Source organism: Rhinatrema bivittatum, chromosome 9, assembly GCF_901001135.1.
Source record: "Rhinatrema bivittatum chromosome 9, aRhiBiv1.1, whole genome shotgun sequence".
NCBI classification, from domain to species: Eukaryota; Metazoa; Chordata; class Amphibia; order Gymnophiona; family Rhinatrematidae; genus Rhinatrema; species Rhinatrema bivittatum.
The window spans coordinates 109,121,132-109,142,381 of NC_042623.1; the positions used below are offsets into that span (position 1 = coordinate 109,121,132).

Sequence of the window (21,250 nt, forward strand, 5' to 3'; positions counted from 1 at the left end):
AAAACACTTTCAACTAACTTCCACTGAATATCCCAGTAAAGTTACCTGAATAAGTTTACCTCTCATCAGCTCACTCTGTACCAACCTCTAGAAGTCCTAGCAGAAAGGCTACAGCTGCGAAATACTCCTTGTGTCAACTGGGTCAATATAATTAGTCAGTGATGGCAAGGAGCCATCTAGCAAGACCATATGGATCTGGAAGGCTGGATGTCCAGGCAATGGTTATTCTAATGTTGGTAGCTATTTAAATTATTGTCAGCCTTCATGGTTAGACATAGGAAGGACGGTGTACTGGGGTGAACTAAACAGGAGATATTGTCTACTCATTTACACAAAAGGTGGAGTATAAAGGAAGAAGATGACAAATACAGTCTTGGCTAAAAAATGTATCCTATAAGTGATCATGCTTTATGGCTGGCAGCTGGGATTTATCCTTGTCAGTGTGGACAGGAATAATAGGTATACAGAATGGGTTTTTTCAACTATCATATTATATTAAAAAACAATTAATTAAATAAGCCTGACCAGTTATATTACAAAATGGGTAGAGTTTTACATCAGATAGTGTATGTTTGTCCACCTCTACTGTATACTGCAGGCAAACTATTATTAAAAGCTACATATGGCTTTCCCAGGAGATTGTTCATTGAAAGCAGTGAAATTTTAGAAACCTGATTTTGTGCTAAACTGCATAAATGTTGAAAACCATTTTGGATTTTAATGATGTTTTCTATTTACAGTATATAAGATTTCTCCTGGGTTCTGAAGATTGCATTTTTATAGTATTTCAAGACAATATAAAATTATTACTAAAGTGAAAGTAGATAAAAATATTCCAAAGATATATTATTCAACCATGTCACCGGTCGATGCTGTGAAAGTCAATTCTGAAAGAGATGTTTTCCAACCCTCAGCATTTGCTACAACCATATTTAGTTCATATGCATTTAGAAATTTTTTCATATCAAGCTATAATAGAGAAATAATCCTAGTCTTGATGAAGTCTACAGTACAATGACATTTAATATTCAATGTTTTGAACTTCTTAACAAAATATATCATGCAGAATATAATGCCATCAAGGGATGCTCTATGGGTAAACAGGTATCCACAATATGTTTTATGTTTTTCATGAGGTAAAAGGGGGGGGCATCGAGGCGAGGGCAGGGAGCAATGGCAAGATGCATATGAGGAATCCCCGAGGTACCAGCCCACCACCGGATTTTCAAAGGGAAATGCTGTGGAGAGCATCCTTTTGCAAACTGGCTTGCAGGCCTGTGATTGCAAAATACCTGAAAACCAGTAAGCCCCATGGAAAATCTAAGCTAAAGTCACTGCAATACAAGACTCTTAATAATGGAATGTTTGAAATGATGGTCAACTAAAAATCTATGTGGGTCATTTTCTATTGATATCACACGCGATAGTTAGATAGTGACGGAGTCGGGACCGGAAGAGAAGGAGTTGGGGCGGTGTCGGGGAGGATGCAGTGGAAACTTTGCTGGTGGCGATAAGGTAAGACCTGTTATCGCCACCAGTAGCGCGCCCAATAGCACCACCTTTCACCTGTTATCGCCCCCTGTTACCATGCGATTCAGAAAGCCGTACGACATTAGAAAATCCAGCCGTATGTCTACCTAAAAACATGTTAATTTTACACTTACTAAAGAGAGCCCCAGTCCCACTATGACACATAAAAGGGGTTTATGGTTCACTCACATAACACCATAATATGAATATAAAAACAAGCAATTAAGCTTACATTTATAACATATTTAATAATTTGATTAATCACACAAAAATGAATTTGATCTCAAACATACTTCAATTAAAGCAATTACCAGCCAGTATTTACCGTAAACTTCATGAAATTTACATATGTATCTACAACACTGAAAACAACTCCATTCTATTTACATCAAATAATACTCACTAATATTTAACCATTCTAATTTTATTTTACGGTTACTAATTTTATAGTAGTGATTATTCATTTTGTCAAGTTTGCCTTTAGTAGAGTATTCCCTTCATGAAGAGTATGAGGTAATAAAATGTGTGATATGCTAATCTTCAGGCTATTATGCATTAAAGCATATAATTTATTACTAAAATGAGATATTCTTTAATTTGACAGTGCATGACGAGGTATCAAAAATGTAGATGGTTTTGAAAACCAAGATATCAGCTCTTCTAATCCCTTTTAATATAAAGGGTTAAGGAAAAATCCATAAATGCCCTTTATTTTCTGCAAAGAATGAATGCACATTGCAATATACAATGAAATCATTGTCTTCTAAACATGGCACATAAATTATTTGTCTTGAAACAGATTGAATGAAAGTGGTTTTCTACATGTGGTTTCAATCGAGTGAATAAAGTAATATTTCTTCCACTAGTGCAGACAGCTCTTTCTATTGGAATTTTTCCAAGATGAAAAACAAAGAGAAAAAAAATCTTCATCAGGGTTGGTGTCATGAGAATTTGACAATAACTGCTACAAACAAATCAATATATTCCTGAATTAAGATTGAAAATAATAATGGCCAATGGGCCTATTCCTGACAACCACCTTCCAATGTTTCATGTTTTGCTTTTTCTTTTAAACTGGAAAGTCACCATCATTTGTTAATAACCATAAAGCAGCAACAAAAAACATGCAGACTGAAGCACCAAGATTGCATCAATCTGCATAAACCTTATGCAGCAGCACTATAGTCAACAAATGCCAGCCATTCCAATGCAGTGCTCTACAGGCCTAAGACTTGTTGATTAATTGGAAATGTTCTGTATTATAATCATGATAATAACGTACAGGGAAACATAAAACCACTCCTCTTTACTGAGAGGAAATGTAAGAAGACTGTTTTATTAAGAGGGTGGTATGTGATTGGAATAGCCTACTGGCAGAGGTAGTGATGAACAAAACTAGGACAGAGTTTGAACAGTGGTAAGGGCAGGTGGTGGTGGAGGGTGAGGGGCAACAGTTAGAAGACGAGGTAGATAGCTTGAGTGTTTGCGCTGTCATATGGAACTTTAGAGGACCAAAGTCAATGGGCAGAGAGTGGCCATATGTTGGCACTGGGTTTCCAAGAAGGCTGAGGCAACCTGCATGGAGCAGCTGGATATTTCAGAGAACAGTGTCACTAGTTTTGGTGATGTAATATTGCACAGCATGATGCTAATACAGGGGCCAGGGAGCTGGGTTAAGCATGGAACTCATAAGAGTAAGAAAGGAAGAGAACAAGACCTTACCTACCAGGGGAAGTTGGGGAGGTCAGCATTTTAAACATGCTTGTTTTGGTTTACGTGTGGGAATTAGTATGCTCATCTACCCCCAAAAGGTAGAGAATTAGAGATGAAGGCAACTGAATAGACTGAGAGGGCTATGTACTAAAATGCACGCAAATATTTTTAGTGCGCATGCTACAACACCACTTAATGAGTGATCTACTCTTTTTTTTTTTTTTTTGCATGACTAGTAAAAATGTAGCCAATATAGTAGGCATACAAAAAAAGCACATACACTAAATCAGAAACTAATGTTTGCATGCTGCATCTCGATATCGCCTGTGCTAACTTCCTGAAAATGAAAGGGCAGGTTATCATAGGGAATATCAACCTTCTAATCCACCCATCAAGATCAGCCAACCTTCCCCCACCTCTCATGCAGACCCCAATTATTCCCATCAATTCTGTATCCCACCACTGATGCAGATACTGATCCTCGATCCACACTCCAGTGTTCTAATCAAAGTCCTGACCCAATACCCTCTTCAATTCTGATGAAGAGCATTCTAGCACCAACACCCCTCCCAACCATCTGGTATGAATCCTGAAGGGTCTCAGTCTACACTGGCATGAAGGATGTGAAATTCCTCTTGCTGGTACTACTGTACATTGACAAATATTCCACCTAGCTGTGCTCCACCTTTACCATAGCATTATTCACTGGTGTGCCGGCAGAAAGGCTGTTATATCCAAGGATCTGGGGTTTGAGGTAGTTGGGACAATTTTTACTGGTGGGGGGCCTTGGTGATGGGGATCTTGGTACTGCGGGGATGGGGGACTGCTTTGGAGGGATTGAGACTTTGCTGGAAGCAATCAGGTTTGGATCTTTGTTCAAGTGGTTGAGATTTTGATCGGGGATATAGAGGGTCTGCACTGGGTGGAAGAAATTTAGTCGATCAGAGTTTATGGAAATGAAATCCTTTATGTTAATCAGCCCTTTCACTTTGGACCGCTTAGCACGGAGGATTTTGGAATGCAGTGTGCAAGCGAGCATTTAACACCTACTCCGATGTCAGTGTTAAATTTTAGGTTTTAACAGGAATCTGTGAAATAGCATAGTATGCTCTCCTCCACACACTGTACTATGTACTCCCATTAAGATCTAATTTGCATGCAACATTGCACCATTTGCATGTGAGTTCATGTTAATTGTAGTGCATACCTGCTAATGCGTTCAGGGATTGTGTTAATATATACGCTAAGGCCTTAATAGCATAGCATGATATTTCATATGAATACTAAACACTCCAGCCTTAAATGGTAACTTTCAAACTGGCCCGCAGGTGCTCATTTATGTACATATGTAGGCCTATATCCAGGGACATGGTCATTGTATAATAAATGCACACATTTATGCACATGTTATAAAATAGTCTGGCTGCGCGCACGTGTGCGCCAAATTTTAAGTGGGCATGCACATGTGTTGCGCTCGCCGGCCACGGTGCTACCCCGGACCAGCTCCGACTTCCCTTGCAGCGGCAGGGAGCCGCTGCCAACTCCCAGCTTCCTCATGGCTCGGAGCACCACCCATGCCGCTGACATTCGGCCCCACTAGCAACTCCCTAGCATGCACGCACACGCGCCCCTTAGTGGAATTTAAAGGGGCCGCAGCATGGAAGTTCCTGCGGCTCCCTCTGATGATGTCAGCCCTCCAGTCTACTTAAGCCCATTCCTGCCTGCAGTGCTTTGCTTTGTGAGTAGCTAGTTGCCTGATTCCGTGTTCCTAACTCTGTGTCCCTGACTCCATGTCCCTGTCCTTGTCCTCTACTGGATTGCTTTTCTGGCTTTGACCTTGGATCACTCTGGACCTTGTTGGATTGCCACCTGCCCCGACTTCTGGTACGTCTTCCAGACCTCGTTGGATTCCCGCCTGCCCTGACTTCTGGTACGACTTCCGGACTTCGTTGGATTGCCGCCTGCCACGACCCTAGGAATCTTGACTCAGCTCATGCCTTCCACCCTTCATGGAGTTGTTCATCTTTGGAGATCTGCACCTAAGACCAGCTGGCCCTGGTACCCAAGGGCTCAACCTGTGGGGAACAAGGGCTAGTATTGGTGTAGGTCCTATTGGGTCTCTGCACCGGCCAACTCCACCAACCGACGATGAGGACCTGCAGGGCTCCTCCCTGCAGGTAGTGTCAACATTGTATCGGTCCAAGGGTCCACAAGTGCAACACATGTGTGCGCAAATCCTGCTTCTACCATGGAAATCAAGGGATTTTAAAAGAGGCGCATGCCATTCCCAGTTTTACCAGCTCATCCCCAGTTCACCCAGTTAAGAGATAGGTCTTCCAAACCCTCTTAGTTTAATAGCCTTCATTCCCCTCAGTTAGTCCCAACCCTTAAAGCCCCACAGATCTGCCTAGTTTTCTTTATTTTTTAACTTACATGTCATCCATAGCAGAAGTAAAGTTATATGGCAGGGGATCTCAGTGCATGTTAGTGCTTATAAGTATTTACATGCACATCTCTGGTTCACACATGAAACACCCATGCCCTGCCCCGACCATGTCCATGCCTCGTTTTGAAATCTTTAGAAATGTGCACACTGAGGGAGAGTCACGTGTTTCCAGGAAACTTTTAAAATCTTGGTGTGCGCGAGCCCAACTTATCCACACATCACCTAATTAATGTATATGCCGGGCTTCTAAAATTCATCTCTTAATGTGCATGCTAACCTTTAGTGCACAGGTCCTTGAATATGCCAATTGGTTCTCATTTGCCATCAACTAATAAAGAGGAGGCCAACTTTGGTGCTCAAGAGCCAGAAAGGTATCTGTTTTTCAGGACAGCCACAATAATTATACTGGAATACAAAATTTTAGAAATCATCTGCTTAATTTTGATGTGCTGAATTCAGATATGACAATTAAACCAGCTGATTGGCTACTGTTTCCATGATACTTAAGTTTTTACATTTTAAGTCTATGTCTTTGCGTAAAGAGTAAGATTTTAATCATAAATTGTAAACTTAGGTCTTTTCGTGTATTTATAGTTATATAAAATTTCACCTGTCCTGTTTAAGTAACACTTTAAAAATAAAATCAGCAAAAGTATTATAGAAATAAAATTTACTATGAAACAAAAGGCCGAAAACTATTGGGCCCGATATTCAGCGTTGGCTGGGTAAGTAACTTAGCTGGATATGACTTATCTGGCTAAGTTGCAAGGGATATTCAGTAAGAAATATGCCATACTGGGTTAGACCAAGGGGCCATCAAGCCCAGCATCCTTTTTCTAAAGTGACCAATCCAGGCCATAAGAACCTGGCAAGTACCCAAAAACTAAGACTATCCCATGCTACTGTTGCTAGTAATAGCAGTGGCTATTTTCTAAGTCAACTTAATTAATAGCAGGTAATGGATTTCTCCTCCAAGAACTTAGCCAATCCTTTTTTAAACCCAGCTACACTAACTGCACTAACCACATCCCCTGGCAACAAATTTCAGAGTTTAAGTGTGCGTTGAGTGAAAAAGAACTTTCTCCGATTAGTTTTAAATGTGCCACATGCTAACTTTATGGAGTGCCCCCTAGTCCTTCTATTATACGAAAGACTAAATAACTGATTCACATTTACCCGTTCTAGACCTCTCATGATTTTAAACACCTCTATCATATCCCCCCTCAGCCATTTCTTCTCCAAGCTGAACAGTCCTAACCTCTTTAGTCTTTCCTCATGGGGGAGTTATTCCAACCCCTTTATCATTTTTGTCGCCTTTCTCTGTACCTTCTCCATCGCAACTATATCATTTTTTAGATGCGACGACCAGAATTGTACACAGTATTCAAGGTGTGGTCTTACCATGGAGCGATACAGAGGCATTTTGTCATTTTCCGTTTCATTCACCATTCTCCTTCTAATAATTCCCAACATTCTGTTTGCTTTTTTTTGACTGCCGCAGCACACTGAACCGACGATTTCAATGTGTTATCCACTATGATGCCTAGATCTCTTTCTTGGGTGGTAGCACCTAATATGGAACCTAACATTGTGTAAGTATAGCATGGGTTATTTTTCCCTATATGCATCAACTTGTACTTATCCACATTAAATTTCATCTGCCATTTGGATGCCCAATTTTCCAGTCTCACAAGGTCTTCCTGCAATTTATCACAATCTGCTTGTGATTTAACTACTCTGAATAATTTTGTATCAATTGCAAATTTGATTACCTCACTTGTCATATTCCTTTCCAGATCATTTATAAATATATTGAAAAGCACAGGTCCCAGTACAAATCCCTGAGGCAATCCACTGCCTACTCCCCTCCACTGAGAAAATTGTCCATTTAATCCTACTCTCTGTTTCCTGTCTTTTAGCCAGTTTACAATCCACGAGAGGACATCACTACCTATCCCATGACTTTTTACTTTTCCTAGAAGCCTCTCATGAGGAACTTTGTCATATGCCTTCTGAAAATCCAAATGCACTACATCTACTGGTTCACCTTTATCTACATGTTTATTAACTCCTTCAAAAAAGTGAAGCAGATTTGTGAGTCAAGACTTGCCTTGGGTAAAGCCATGCTGACTTTGTTCCATTAAACCATGTCTTTCTAAATGTTTTGTGATTTTGATATTTAGAACACTTTCTGCTATTATTCCTGGCACTGAAGTCAGACTAACTGGTCTGTAGTTTCCCTGATCTCCCCTGGAGCCCTTTTTAAATATTGGGGTTACATTAGCCACCCTCCAGTCTTCAGGTACAAAGGATGATTTTAATGATAGGTTATAAATTTTTACTAATAGATCTGAAATTTCATTTTTTAGTTCCTCCAGAACCCTGGGGTGTATACCATCCGGTCCAGGTGATTTACTACTCTTCAGTTTGTCAATCAGGCCTACCACATCTTCTAGGTTCACCATGATTTGGTTCAGTCCATCTGAATCATTACCCATGAAAACCTTCTCTGGAATGGGTATCTCCCCAACATTCTCTTCAGTAAACACTGATTATACATGGTCAAGGCACTACTTAGCCAGATAAGTTAAATTGGCTAAGTTAGATCAGCTCTGTGGCTGATCTAACTTATCCGATTAACTTAACTAGATATGAACGAATATTACTACTTATCCGGTTAAGTTAACCAGCTATGTAATGCCACCTAGATCTGTCCGCTGCCTGCCACAAATTGTCCTGTTAAAAGATAGCCGGATAAGTGACTTATCCAGCTATCTAGCAGCCACTAAACGCACTTTCAATATCGGTCCAATTATGTATAAATATGTACAAAGTTTAGTTCTTATTCATTGGCTACTCGTACTCAGCTCTTCTTTGCTTGTCTTTTGTATTCATTAAATGGAGCATCTCTTGTCACTGTCCAACAATAGTCTGCAAGCACTGATGGGCTTTATTTGTCCTGACACCATTTTTCCATTGCTGCAATGTCCTGGTGAAATCACTTGCCAACTCACCACTCACTGCTCCACAGTTTGGTAGAAAAAAATCTAAATGAGAGTGCAAAAAATGTATTTTTAGTGACATATTTCAGCCAAGGCTTTTGTGTGTGTTGAGGAGGTTTTGCACCAACTCCCTGTAGTTAATTGTCTGCCTTGTTTCTGAGAAAATTTGTTACCACTAACAGGAAGTCTTTCCACGCTGTCTTTTCCTTGTCATGCAATGAGCAGTTAAATACATCATCTTGAAGAAGTTCTCAAATCTGAGAGCCAACAAAGGCACTTTCCTTTATCTTAGCTTCACTTAACCTTGGAAATTTACCACCGAGGTACTTGAAGGCTGCTTTAGTTTTGTCCACAACTGTGACAAATTTCTTCATCAGATCTAGCTTGATGTGTAAGGGTGGTAACAAAATCTTCCTGGATTCAATAAGTGCTGGAAGTTGAATATTTTACCTCCCAGGCTACAATGACTGTTGGAGTGGTCAGTCTCTCTTGATGTAGTGGGAATCTTTCTTACAACTATCCCATTCACAGAGGAAACAGCAGTATTTTGTGTACCCAGTGATAGATTTATTCATAGATTCAGTCAAAGATGTACTGCATAATAGTCATTTCTAGTTTAATTTGAGATCCTTTCCCTTCTTAACTCACGTTCCTCTGCAATTCCCAAGTCAAAGGTTGTATATACTTACCCAGTAGCATATCTTGAAAACTAAAGCCAATCAACAATGTTAAGTATTTTCGTTCTCAGTGATCCAAATTTAGTAAAATTTGACCACATTCATTTCAGAAGCATTTTGGCTGTAGACCAATGTTATGTATGAGTAGATATGCATTTGCTGCTTCCAATTGTATGCAAATATCTCATGAATATTCATTTTGGATATCCTAAAAACCAAGCCTATTTGTGGCACTTCAGAAGCACAGTTAGCCACTCCTGATCTATTATGTTACCACAAACTATAACAGATATATGGTAAGGCAGCAGCTTAAAATGCATCTAATACGCATGCCCTGAACTACCAATTTAAATAGTAAATTCAGGCACATACTCTTTTGTTATCCAATATCATAAACAAATGATACTCCTTATTTGTCTGTCTATTCAGACAGGCATTTTACTTACCTATTTCAATTAGCTTTTGAGACTTTTGCATCAGAACACTATTAATCACCCTTGACTATTAACCTCCCCCATTCTCCAGCTACTTCTTTTAACAATATTTGTGGTTTGGTATTCTGAATACTAAGACTGGATATTAATTTTAGTTTTTATTAGTTTTGTCCTTCCATTGTTGTTTTTGTTATCTAGTTTTTATACTATACTGCTCTGGTTTTTTGTATTTTATTATGTATGTACTGTTTGTAAACCATTTTGATTCATTTTTATATTGTAAAAGCGGTATATAACCAGGCTTTATGCATGTAGATGACTCTGAAAATTATTTCTAAAGGTTTTTTGTTTTTTTTTACATCCTTCAGAAAGCTGCTAATTATTTCAGTCCTTTCCAAGAAAAATTCCAGAAGAACTTAAGGCAAGACTTATTAGTGTTGAAGAGTCTCTGAGCCTGAACACTTACTTCCCTCATCTCCTTTACTTGTTGTTGCTAGTCCTCTCTCTTCAGATAACATAACAGGGAGGGGGGGTGTTCAGGTGACTCTTGGCACACCCTCAGCATCAACTGCCCCCAAACGGAACCTCAACATTAGCAGCAGTCATCTTTCAACTACCCCAGGCCCAGGCACACTGAGGTTCAACAGTAAAATAAAAAAAACCAGATAAATAGGTAAGCCTTCAAATGTGAAAGATTTAAGCTATATACAGGGGCAGTAACTTGCAAACCAGTGCGCAGGCACTCATGTGCACACTTTCATCAGCCTGCTCCCAGGGACACGGACACTTTATAACTTATACACATATATGTGCAAATGTTATAAAACAGCCTTGCTGCGTGCGCATGTGCCAAATTTAATGTGAGTGCGCGCAAGAATGAGCAAATGTTGCTTCTAAAGTGTAAATCGTGGAATTTTTTAAAAGGGGTGGGTGCCAACGCCATTTCCAGTTTTACCAGTTCATCCCCAGTTCACCCCCTGGTTTAATAACCTTCACGCCCCTCAATTATTCCCAACCCTTAAAAGCCTGCTGATCAGCCTATTTATCTTTATTTTATAAATTACATGGCATCTCAGCTTCATGCACCGAAATGCCCATGCCCCCTCCCCTTTTTGAAAACTTCAGAGATGTGCACAATGCGGCATTTACGCGGGTATCAAGTGGCTTTTAAAATCCACTTGGCGCGTGTGAGCCCGACATATTCACCCATCCCCTAATTAATGCATGCATCGGGATTGTAAATTTCACCTTGAACATTCTACTTTCTAGCAATATTTTTCAAACATAAAACTGTTACAGAATACACATTGCGTGCCATTTGTTCTTTTGATTTACACTAAATAGTTTACATATACTTGCATTACATACAGAAAGTCTGCTTGCACAGTGAAAGAAGTAAGTATGATAATTCATTAATTTCATTATTACCTTGACTAAGAACATTTTAAAACATTAATTTAGAACTAATAAATTGCAATGTTTTCACTTTCTTATGCAGAAAATACCAATTAAAAACATTATATTAAAACAGTGTTTAATAAATATGTGTGTGATAGTACCAGTTACCTGGCATTGAAATATGGCGAAAAGTTCTATAAGATTAAATATATACACGGCTTTAATTGTCTGCTAGTATATCAATAAATATAAAATTTCATACATACATATACAAATGGGGAAAATTTTATAAAAGACATTTATTTTCAGGCTTTTATATGCATAAATTATACCAATTTTCAAAGCGAGCTTATGTGTGTAAGATCGCTTTGAAAATTATTTCATGAAAATTACCTACACAAGGTTAGACCTGCTCCTTTATACAGGAAATGTTTTCAGAGAAATTTGCTGTTGAAAATTGAAAAGTATGCACACATATCCAAATCCCTACCCAGAGTCTGCCCTAAGGAAAAGACACGTCTCAATGTGCTTAAAATTATGCATATATAGGGTGCAAGCACATAATTTTATACACATACCAGCCTGCCAATTTTCAAAAGGGCCATTTCTGTGGATAATGCACTGTTTTACCCATAGAATTTCTTTTGAAAATTACCCTCATAGGGAGCAACAATAAAACTGCCTGGGGAGGATGCAAGACCATGGTTACCAGCAAGCTCCTTTCCAAAGGGAAGCTCCCCATGGAGTTTCCCTTTGAAAATCTAGGCCAATGTGCACATTGCAGCTATAAAATACCCAAGCACTTAACACCTGCATTCAAAGATGAACAAAGTATACTTGGCGATTTCTAAATTAAATCACCGCATGTACTTTTCCGCTCCCAAACCAACCACATCCACTTTTTAACATGTGTGAAGTATATATAGTATGTGGGGCCCCACTGGAACCCCTAAAAAGGTGTGGCCTGTAGAAAAGCCATGCATTCGAAGGAGAGAGGAACATACCATTTATGCTACTGCACCCTCATGTGAGGCTGCTGCAATGGTTGTTGCCTGTGTCTTTATAAGAAAGAGACCCCTAGAGTTGTTTGGTTGAAAATTGGTGAGGGAGGAGTGCTTCTTTTCACTTCTTCTTCCCTAGAAACTCGTAGGCTCCAGTCAGTGGGATGAGGAATTTTTTTAGATAGTTTCCCAATGGATTTATCTCATGGAGTTTGGAGAAGATTTTGTCCCCGATTTGAATTTCAGTTGAAAAGAAGTTTTCTACCCTTCCTTTCTCTTTTATTTTGGGATTTTGACGTATCTTCCCATCTGGTATTCTCAGCCCAGGATGATCAGTGGCAATACAGCAGAAGCACTGACGGAGATAGGATACTTGTTCAGTATTCAACATAAGTGGTGGCGAAAAGGAGAGGAGAAATGGATATCCAGCAAATGGACTCAACGTATTTGATTTGGGCGTTTAAATTGGGAAGATATCCCCAATGTTGAAAGTAATCCAAGAAGATATCATAATTCTAAACCAGAATATGGTGGGACCCTGAGGATTGAATTAAGAGAGCCAAGAACCACAGATTTACTGTCTACTGAATTGATTTGTTTTATTGATATTAACTGGAAGATATTTGTATAAAGTGCCATATGTCATGTTTATTCCAAATCATTATTAAACTTGTATTGGAACACTAGCTTTGCCTCCAGTTTGGTTATTGGTGTCTATTAGAGAAACTGAAAGTTTATGCCCAGGGTCCAGAAGGTTATCCTCCCTCCCCTTATGGATAACCCTATAGGTCCAGGCCTGAAGAATTAAGAGAAGGGGGAAGATCACTTAGCCCTGGGGATATTGCTTGTGCCCTATGGACGCCTTCATAGGATCCCAGTCTGGGGGTTACATATGTACTGTCAAAGAGCAAGCACACTTTTACCCACAGTAAGGAGGAACAATAAACTTGAATATTGCCCTCTTCATATTGATTACAGAGAAGATCAACTCATCAGTATATGCTCTGCAAAGCACATATTGAGGGTAGTTTTCAAAGGGATTTCTGCTATTAAAGCAATGTTTTATTTATTTAAACTTTTTTTTTATACCGACCTTCATGAAAAATATCATATCAAATTGGTTTACAATAAACAGTGTGACAAGAAACCTTAACCTTAACAAAAACAAGTTGCAGGAAAGTTACAATAAAACAGGGGTACTGGGGTAGGGAGAAGAAGACGCTAGCAGCGGAAAGAGTAACTCAGTAACAATAACAGTGCTGTAATAGTGACTTTGCTGAAGATTGTCTAGTTACCAGTCTAATATCCACGACCTATTCTATAAACTAGCTGGTGTTGGTTTAGTTACAGGAAGGCTTGACGAAATAGCCAGGTCTTCAGCTTTTTCTTAAATGTCCGCAAACAAGGTTCCTATCTGAGCTCCGGGGGGATGGCATTCCATATGCTAGGTCCTGCTGTCGAGAAGGCCTGTTCTCTAGTGGTTGTTAGCTGGGTGGATTTAGTGGGGGCGGCATGTAGGGATCCTTTGTATACTTCCCTGATAGGTCTGGAGGATGTGTGGAGCCTGAGTGGGAGTTTATGTACAGAAAAGGCCTTTTGCAAAATTGCCTGCCTGTAAATAGGGACAGATTTAGGTTTTTTGCTGCCTCAAGGCACTTTTGGTCCTTTAAACCCCTCACCGTCAGTAAGGGTCTGTTTCAGGGTAGCAGAAGGCTGTTCTCTGCTGAATGAAATTCAGAAACTAGAAGGCAGCAAATCTTAGCCAGCCTGCTGCCCCTAAATGTTTGCTGCCCTAGGCACAGGTATAATGGGTGCCTATTGACAAATCCAGGGCTGCCCATAAATTTTCCCAGGCCGAACATAGGGGTTTCTGGGGACAGGGCTGGAGAGGGATTTATTTGAATTTCGACAAGCATGCTTGTAAATTAAAAAAAAAATTCTGTGCACATTTTAGCAGGGGTAAGTGCTTGTGGGTAGATTTGGTGGCATAACTTTCAAAGTACTCTCATGCATGTATTTGCTGACTAACTTGTGTGTGACTTTACAAAACTACCCTCATCATGGTTATCTGATGTATAGCACCATATGCCTGGCCAGATAGCCATCAGTCTAAAAAACAAAGATCCTAGCTGCTAAATTTAAGAGATCTGCCACACACCCACAATTCCTCAAACTAATTTACAAACAACAAAAGTAAGATTTGGGCGCAATCATCGATAATAGGCTTAATTTAAAAGCTTTCATAAACCAGACTACTAAAGACTGCTTTTATAAACTGCATGTTCTAAAAAGAATAAGACCACTGTTCCACATCCATGACTACAGGACTATCCTACAAGCAATATTCTTCTCCAAGTTAGACTATTGCAATTCTTTATTATTAGGTACCCCATCAGCACATACCAAACCACTACAAATGGTTCAAAATACTGCAGCCAGAATCCTAACTAATACAAAAAGAAGAGAGCACATTTCCCCAATCCTTAAAGAATTACACTGGCTGCCAATCCATTTCAGAATTCTTTATAAGTCAATCACCATAATCTATAAATCCATCCAACAAATCGCTCCTCTCAACCTACAAATCCCTTTCATAAAGCATACTTCCTCCAGACCCATAAGAGAGTACTACAAAGAGTCTCTGCAAGTACCACCTTCCAAAACTTCCCTCCACATAACTTACAGAGATAGGGCTTTCTCCACAGCAGGACCCACTCTTTGGAATTCCATACCAACGGAACTTAGACAGGAACCCTGCTTACTGACTTTCAGAAAAAGACTTAAAACATGGCTTTTCAAACAAGCCTTCCCAGACTCAGATTAAACACAATTCTATCCGATATTCAACCTCCAATCAACATCTTTTATTATTATAACCATCCTGGTATCCTACCCCTAAGCATTATAATCATCCAGAATCTTCATTACTTATGATTTCTTCTTTATTGTTAAAAAAAACTACATACTTGTACTGAACAATTCATTGTAAATCTCAAACATCCATTTTTGGAAATTCCACCATTCTACAGGTTTATACACTATGTTAAAGTTTCTATCTCTTTTTCTTCTTGCTCCTAGTTGTACGACTCCTTGTTTATTGTAACTGCATCTATATTATGTATAGTTCATATTATTTCGCTCTCTGTTCCGGTTATCACCCATTGTTTATTGTAAACCGGCTTGATGTGATATTATCATGAATGCCGGTATAGAAAAAATTAAAATAAATAAATAAATAAATATAAGAGATGAGAGCTGCATTTCACAGTCAGTTTTACGTCACTGTAGTCAAAATTTACTATATTACTCTATACGTTATTAATTGAGAAAGGAGGATAAAAAGATTGCTATCATACCGCTTTCCACAAACTCCGGTGCCATGAAACGTTCCCAGGACACGCATGTGCATTACACTGCATCGTGCTAGAAGGCTTGTCAAGGATTTCACAGTTTTGATCACTCAGTCTTTGTCCACTGAGCAGCTGGCAAATCACTAACCTCGTTTTAATCCCACCTCCGCAAGTCTGAGTACACTAAAAGGAATCAGAAAGACAAAAATCCTATTTAACAAGGACTATTTTTTTCTAGCTTGCATTTGGTAGATTATTAACAAAATAAGGTACATGAAGAAAATTCTGTAATGATTTATGGTGCTTTTCTGTCCTAGCACAAAAAGTTTAATTGATAAGTAATGCTAATAAATACATCAGAGGGAATAATACATCATGTAAAATGTTTGTTTACATCACATGTTGTCACAACATCTTAACATCAACAAACATCAACATCATCAAATTGGTTGTTGAAAACAATAGATGTGGAATGAGATATGGTATGTTTGGTGGGAAATATCTTTAATTATGTGTTTATATGACATTGGTCAGCATCGGGATGTTTATTTTGTTTTTAGTTTATAGATGTGGACGATTGTTGAAGATGAGTTTATGGGAATAGTTGGATATTTCCCGTCCATCTCATGCGATATGTGGTTGAATGATTGATCTCTTTAGAAGAGGTGTGTGGAGGATGTCAACTGTGATCAATCCACGCATATGAGTTACATGTGTTTTTGGAGTTGTATCCCCTGAAGAAGCCTGATTGGCTGAAACGATGATCCCCGTCGGGATTATAGGAATATATGATAGACATTGTCTATTGGAAATTTGGATTAAAGGAATATATGATAGATATATAAAAGAAATGGAGGGTAGTGAATTGGGATGGATAATACCCATGTGGTAGGATTATAGTAGATATAGATAGTATTTGATATCTGGACAATATTCATACTCATTTTAAGGGTAAAGCATGGTTATGGATGAATGAGTGAGATGGTATGCATGGTTAGTAAAGTATGAGTGTAGTGAGTGATGCTTAATAGTATGAGGAGGGATTAATATTTGGGTTTTAGTACTATGTATTTGGATTTATAATATGATATATGTGTCCATTTGGGTATGGGATTGTTTGATATGTTTTAGAACTATTGTCTTTTGGGTGCACTATCTATAATATTTATCTGTGAAAACATTTTTGTGAATATAAGTGTGTATATGAGTATTGGTAACTTACGTAAAATTATAATAAATGTATTAAAAGATTTAATAAACCAGTTGGGTATGTGTTTCACAATATATTGATAAGATGTTGATAAGATGTTCTGACAACATGTGATGTAAACAAATATTTTACATGATGTATTATTTCCTCTGATGTATTTATTAACATTGCTGTAACATATTCAGAGGTATTGCACTTACATTGTATGTGCCTTAATTGGTTTTCTTTAATTGATAAGTAAACAATTACAGGAAAGGCCCATTAGGGGATCAATTTTCAACCAATGTAAAGTCTCTTAACTTTTTACCCACACACTTTATATTCATTTTCAAAGCAAAAGTAGGCACGTTTTTATGCTTTAAAAATTATCACGAGAAAAACTACCTTAATACCTTCTAATGCGTGTGAGTAGTTTCCTCTGTGGAATTTACACATAGACTTTTAAAAATTAAAAAGTATGCAAATAAATCCAATCCCTGTACAGACTCCACATCCCCCTCTCCCCCCAGAATGCCTTTCTGAGGGGCAGAGAAAAATACATGTATGCAAGATGTATTGGATGGGTAATTTCAGAAAATGGTATTTATGCTGGTAAGCTACTGCTTTACCCACATAAATGCCTTCTAAAATTATGTCCTGGGAGGGTAATTTTATAAGTGTGTAGGCAGGGGTAAAGTCTGCATATAACTTTTACATGCAGACTTTACCCCATATTTTCAAAGCAAACATGCAGGGCCAACAGAAGCATTAGGCGAGGTAGGTGGTGCCTAGGATGCTGGAAGTGGGCGGGGAAGCAGAGTATTCGGAAAGGGCTGCAGTTTTCAAAAGATGGATGAGAGGAGAAGTGGTGAGGCATGGAGCTGGAAGGCATTTTCCATTTTTGGATATGTATATCTTTGAAGAGCTGGGGCCGTTTGTCATGGAGAGAGAGAGAGAGAGATCATGTGATGCCATCACCACCTAGGGTGGCTGTACACCCTTACACCGGCACTGCAAACATGCACATATCTTTGCTTTGAAAATTTCCTGGTAAGTACCCTGGTAATTACACTAATTCGTGTGCACAAAGTTACACCTGTTCAATCCATGGCTCTAGCGCTAAACTTTCAAAAGGGAAACTTTAATATAATGAGAAAAATTGTTAGAAAAAACAGAAAGGAGCAGCTACAAAGGTAAAAAGTGTGCAAGAGGCGTGGACATTGTTAAAAATACCATCATAAAAGTACAGTCCAGATGTATTCCACACATTAAGAAAGGTGGAAGGAAGGCAAAACAATTACCGGCATGATTAAAAGGTGAGGTGTAAAAGGCTATTTTAGCCAAAAGATCTTCATTCAAAAATTGGAAGAAGGATCCAACAGAAGAAAATATGATAAAGCATAAGCACTGGCAAGTTAAATGTAAGACATTGATAAGACAGGCTAAGAGAGAATTTGAAAAGAAGTTGGCCGTAGAGGCAAAAACTCACAGTAAAATCTTTTTAAAATATATCCAAAGCAGAAAGCCTGTGAGGGAGTCAGTTGGACCATTAAATGATCGAGGGGTTAAAGGGGCACTTAGAGAAGATAAGGCCATTGCAGAAAGATTAAACGCTTTCTTTGCTTCAGTGTTTACTGAAGAGGCTGTTGGGGAGATACCTGTTCCGGAGAAGGTTTCCATGGGTAATGATTCAGATGGCCTGATTGACAAACTGAAGAGTAGAAAATCACCTGGAGTGGATGGTATACACCCCAGGATTCTGAAGGAACTCAAAAATGAAATTTCAGATCTATTAGTTAAAATTTGTAACCTATCATTAAAATCATATATTGTACCTGAAGACTGGAGGATAGCTAATGTAACCCCAATATTTAAAAAGGGATCCAGGGGCGATCCAGGAAACTACAGACCAGTTAGCCTGAGTTCAGTGCCAGTAAAAATAGTGGAAAGTGTTCTAAAGATCAAAATCACAGAAAGACATGGTATAATGGAACAAAGTCAGCATGGCTTTACCCATGGCAAGACTTGCCTCAAAAATCTGCTTCACTTTTATGAAGGGGTTAATAAACATGTAAATAAAGGTGAACCGGTGGATGTAGGGTATATGGATTGTCAGAAGGCATTTGACAAAGTTCCTCATGAGAGGCTTCTAAGAAAAGTAAAAAGTCATGGGATAGGTGGAGATGTCCTTTTGTGGATTACAAACTGGCTAAAAGACAGGAAACAGAGAACAGGATTAAATGGACAATTTTCTCAGTGGAGGGGGGATGGGCAGTGGAGTGCCTCAAGGATCTGTACTAGGACCTGTGCTTTTCAATATATTTGTAAATGATCTGCAAAGGAATATGACAAGTGAGGTAATCACATTTGCAGATGATACAAAATTATTCAAAGTAGTTAAATCACAAGCAGATTGTTATAAATTGTAGGAGACTGGAAAACTGGGCATTCAAATGGGAGATAAATTTAATGTGGATAAGTGCAAGGTAATGCATATAGGGAAAAATAACCCATGCTGTAATTACATGATGTTAGGTTCCATATTAGGAGTTACCGCCCAGGAAAGAGATCTAGGTGTCATAGTGGATAACACATTAAAATCGGTTTAGTGTGCTGCGGCAGTCAAAAAAAGCAAACAGAATGTTAGGAATTATTATGAAGTGAATAGTAAATCCTTTTGAAAATGATCTCCATTTTGTTTAAGATCAGAATGTCTTAAAAGTATAATTTGATTTTAACACTTGAAAATATTGGGGACTATTTTCAATGGTATTTTCCATTGAATTACTAGCAGGAAGTCCTCCTTTAAAATTTCCCCAGCCTTCTGAGGATTCTGGGAGTGGGGTTAGGACAGTGCGGAGAAGGTAAGCACCGGGATTTCAATTTTAAATCTCTGTATCTGCTTTTCACTGCTTTACCCTGCATATGTGGTAAATATGCAGGGTAAATGCTCTCCATGGCATCAGCCTGCCCCAGATTTTAAAAAAGAAATTCCATGTGGAGTTTCCCTTTGAAAATAGACTTGTAGGCCCACAGGTACTTTCTGTGGGGGAGGCTGAAAATTGGCCTCCCCAAACATAAGTAAAAAGAATTCAGTTCTAAAATCTCCCTTAGTGCAGAGCATTTACATCAATCCAGGCTAAAATGAATCCACTAAAATGTGCAGTGAAAAGAAAGCATATTTCTAAGGGATAACACAAAGGATCCAATATGTGTAACCATCCATATTCCAATCATTTGCTTTTGCTACTGCACTACCAACACATAAAAGGATGTTAAATAACGTTACATACAAAGATTGACAAGGTTGGAAAATCTCAGTTATTTCATTTATGGAATATTTGTAATCTTTGCCCTTTTTTAGAAAGAAAAGGTATAGTTGTGGTAGTCTACAAATTTATTACATCACATTTAGACTACTGCAACGCTTTATATGCAGCTTTGTCCATATATCAGCTTCAAAGACTTCAAATACTACAGAATATGACTGCTCGCCTTCTTACTAGAAAGAAAGCATGGAACCATTTTATAACTGTGCAGTGAGTCAAAGAATCCAATTCGAAATCACTTTCGTGGATTATAAATCATTAATTAACTTGGCCTCCGATTATCCTAGTTTCCAAATACAGGTGTATGTTCCTGGGAGAACTGTATGTTTATCACAGCACTCTTTGGTGAAAGTTCCAGTTATAGTTAGGTTAATGGAAACTTATAAGAAAGTCTTTTCTTATAGAGGACCATTTTATTGGAATTTAATTCTCTAGGTGCTTAAATCTATAGTCATTGTGTTACCTGCTGAGACTGGTGGATCAGCGGGCTATATATTGTATGTATAAATAAATACATTAATTAATTGATACATAGATCTTTTCAGGAAACTGTATCTGGCTGTTCTCTGCCTCTTTAAGTTAAATCCTATATTTATTCTATAATGTTTCAGTATATAATAGTATTTGCATATTTTAACATATTTACCTCAATTTATACTGCATTTCATTTATCCAGTACTGTTATATGCTATTTTTTTAAATGTTAATGATTTATCGTCCTACTGGTTGATCAAGAAAAGCATTCTTTTATTTGGATGTGCATAGCTGCAGCATAAAACAAGAATTTATACTAATAATGTAAACCACAAAATTTACTAAATTTTACACCAACTAAACTAACATATCTATGGAGTAACTACGTCTTCACCTGTACATACAACTATAATGCTGAATTTCATATCATCATCACTAAATAGGCAAAAAAATCTGCCAGAAGATTGACCGTAGAGGCCAAGTCCTTTTCACTGTTTCTAACATGAGATAGGGATCTGCCAAAACCTTATTGCTGTCCTGAAATTCAAGCCCTGAATGCAGCATAAACATTCTCTTGTGTGAGTTGACACCCCAGTCCATTAAAGAGCAGGATGCATTTCATGCATGTGTATTAAAATTGTACTGTTGAACAGGCCTGTCCCAGCCATCAAAGCCAACAACTAGTCACTTGGTGAACAACCAGTCAC

At 38.4% G+C, this 21,250-nt stretch overlaps 1 protein-coding gene across 1 annotated transcript in view; it reads right to left on the bottom strand.

The window, feature by feature from the left end:
• Positions 1–21,250, bottom strand: part of ADAMTS20 (ADAM metallopeptidase with thrombospondin type 1 motif 20) — a gene marked incomplete at its 5' end in the record, with an annotated part of 339,654 nt that overhangs the window by 74,860 nt on the left and 243,544 nt on the right. Inside the window, 1 exon segment of the mRNA XM_029617296.1 lies at positions 15,558–15,734. Within this exon segment, the coding sequence (XP_029473156.1) occupies positions 15,558–15,734 (177 nt within the window).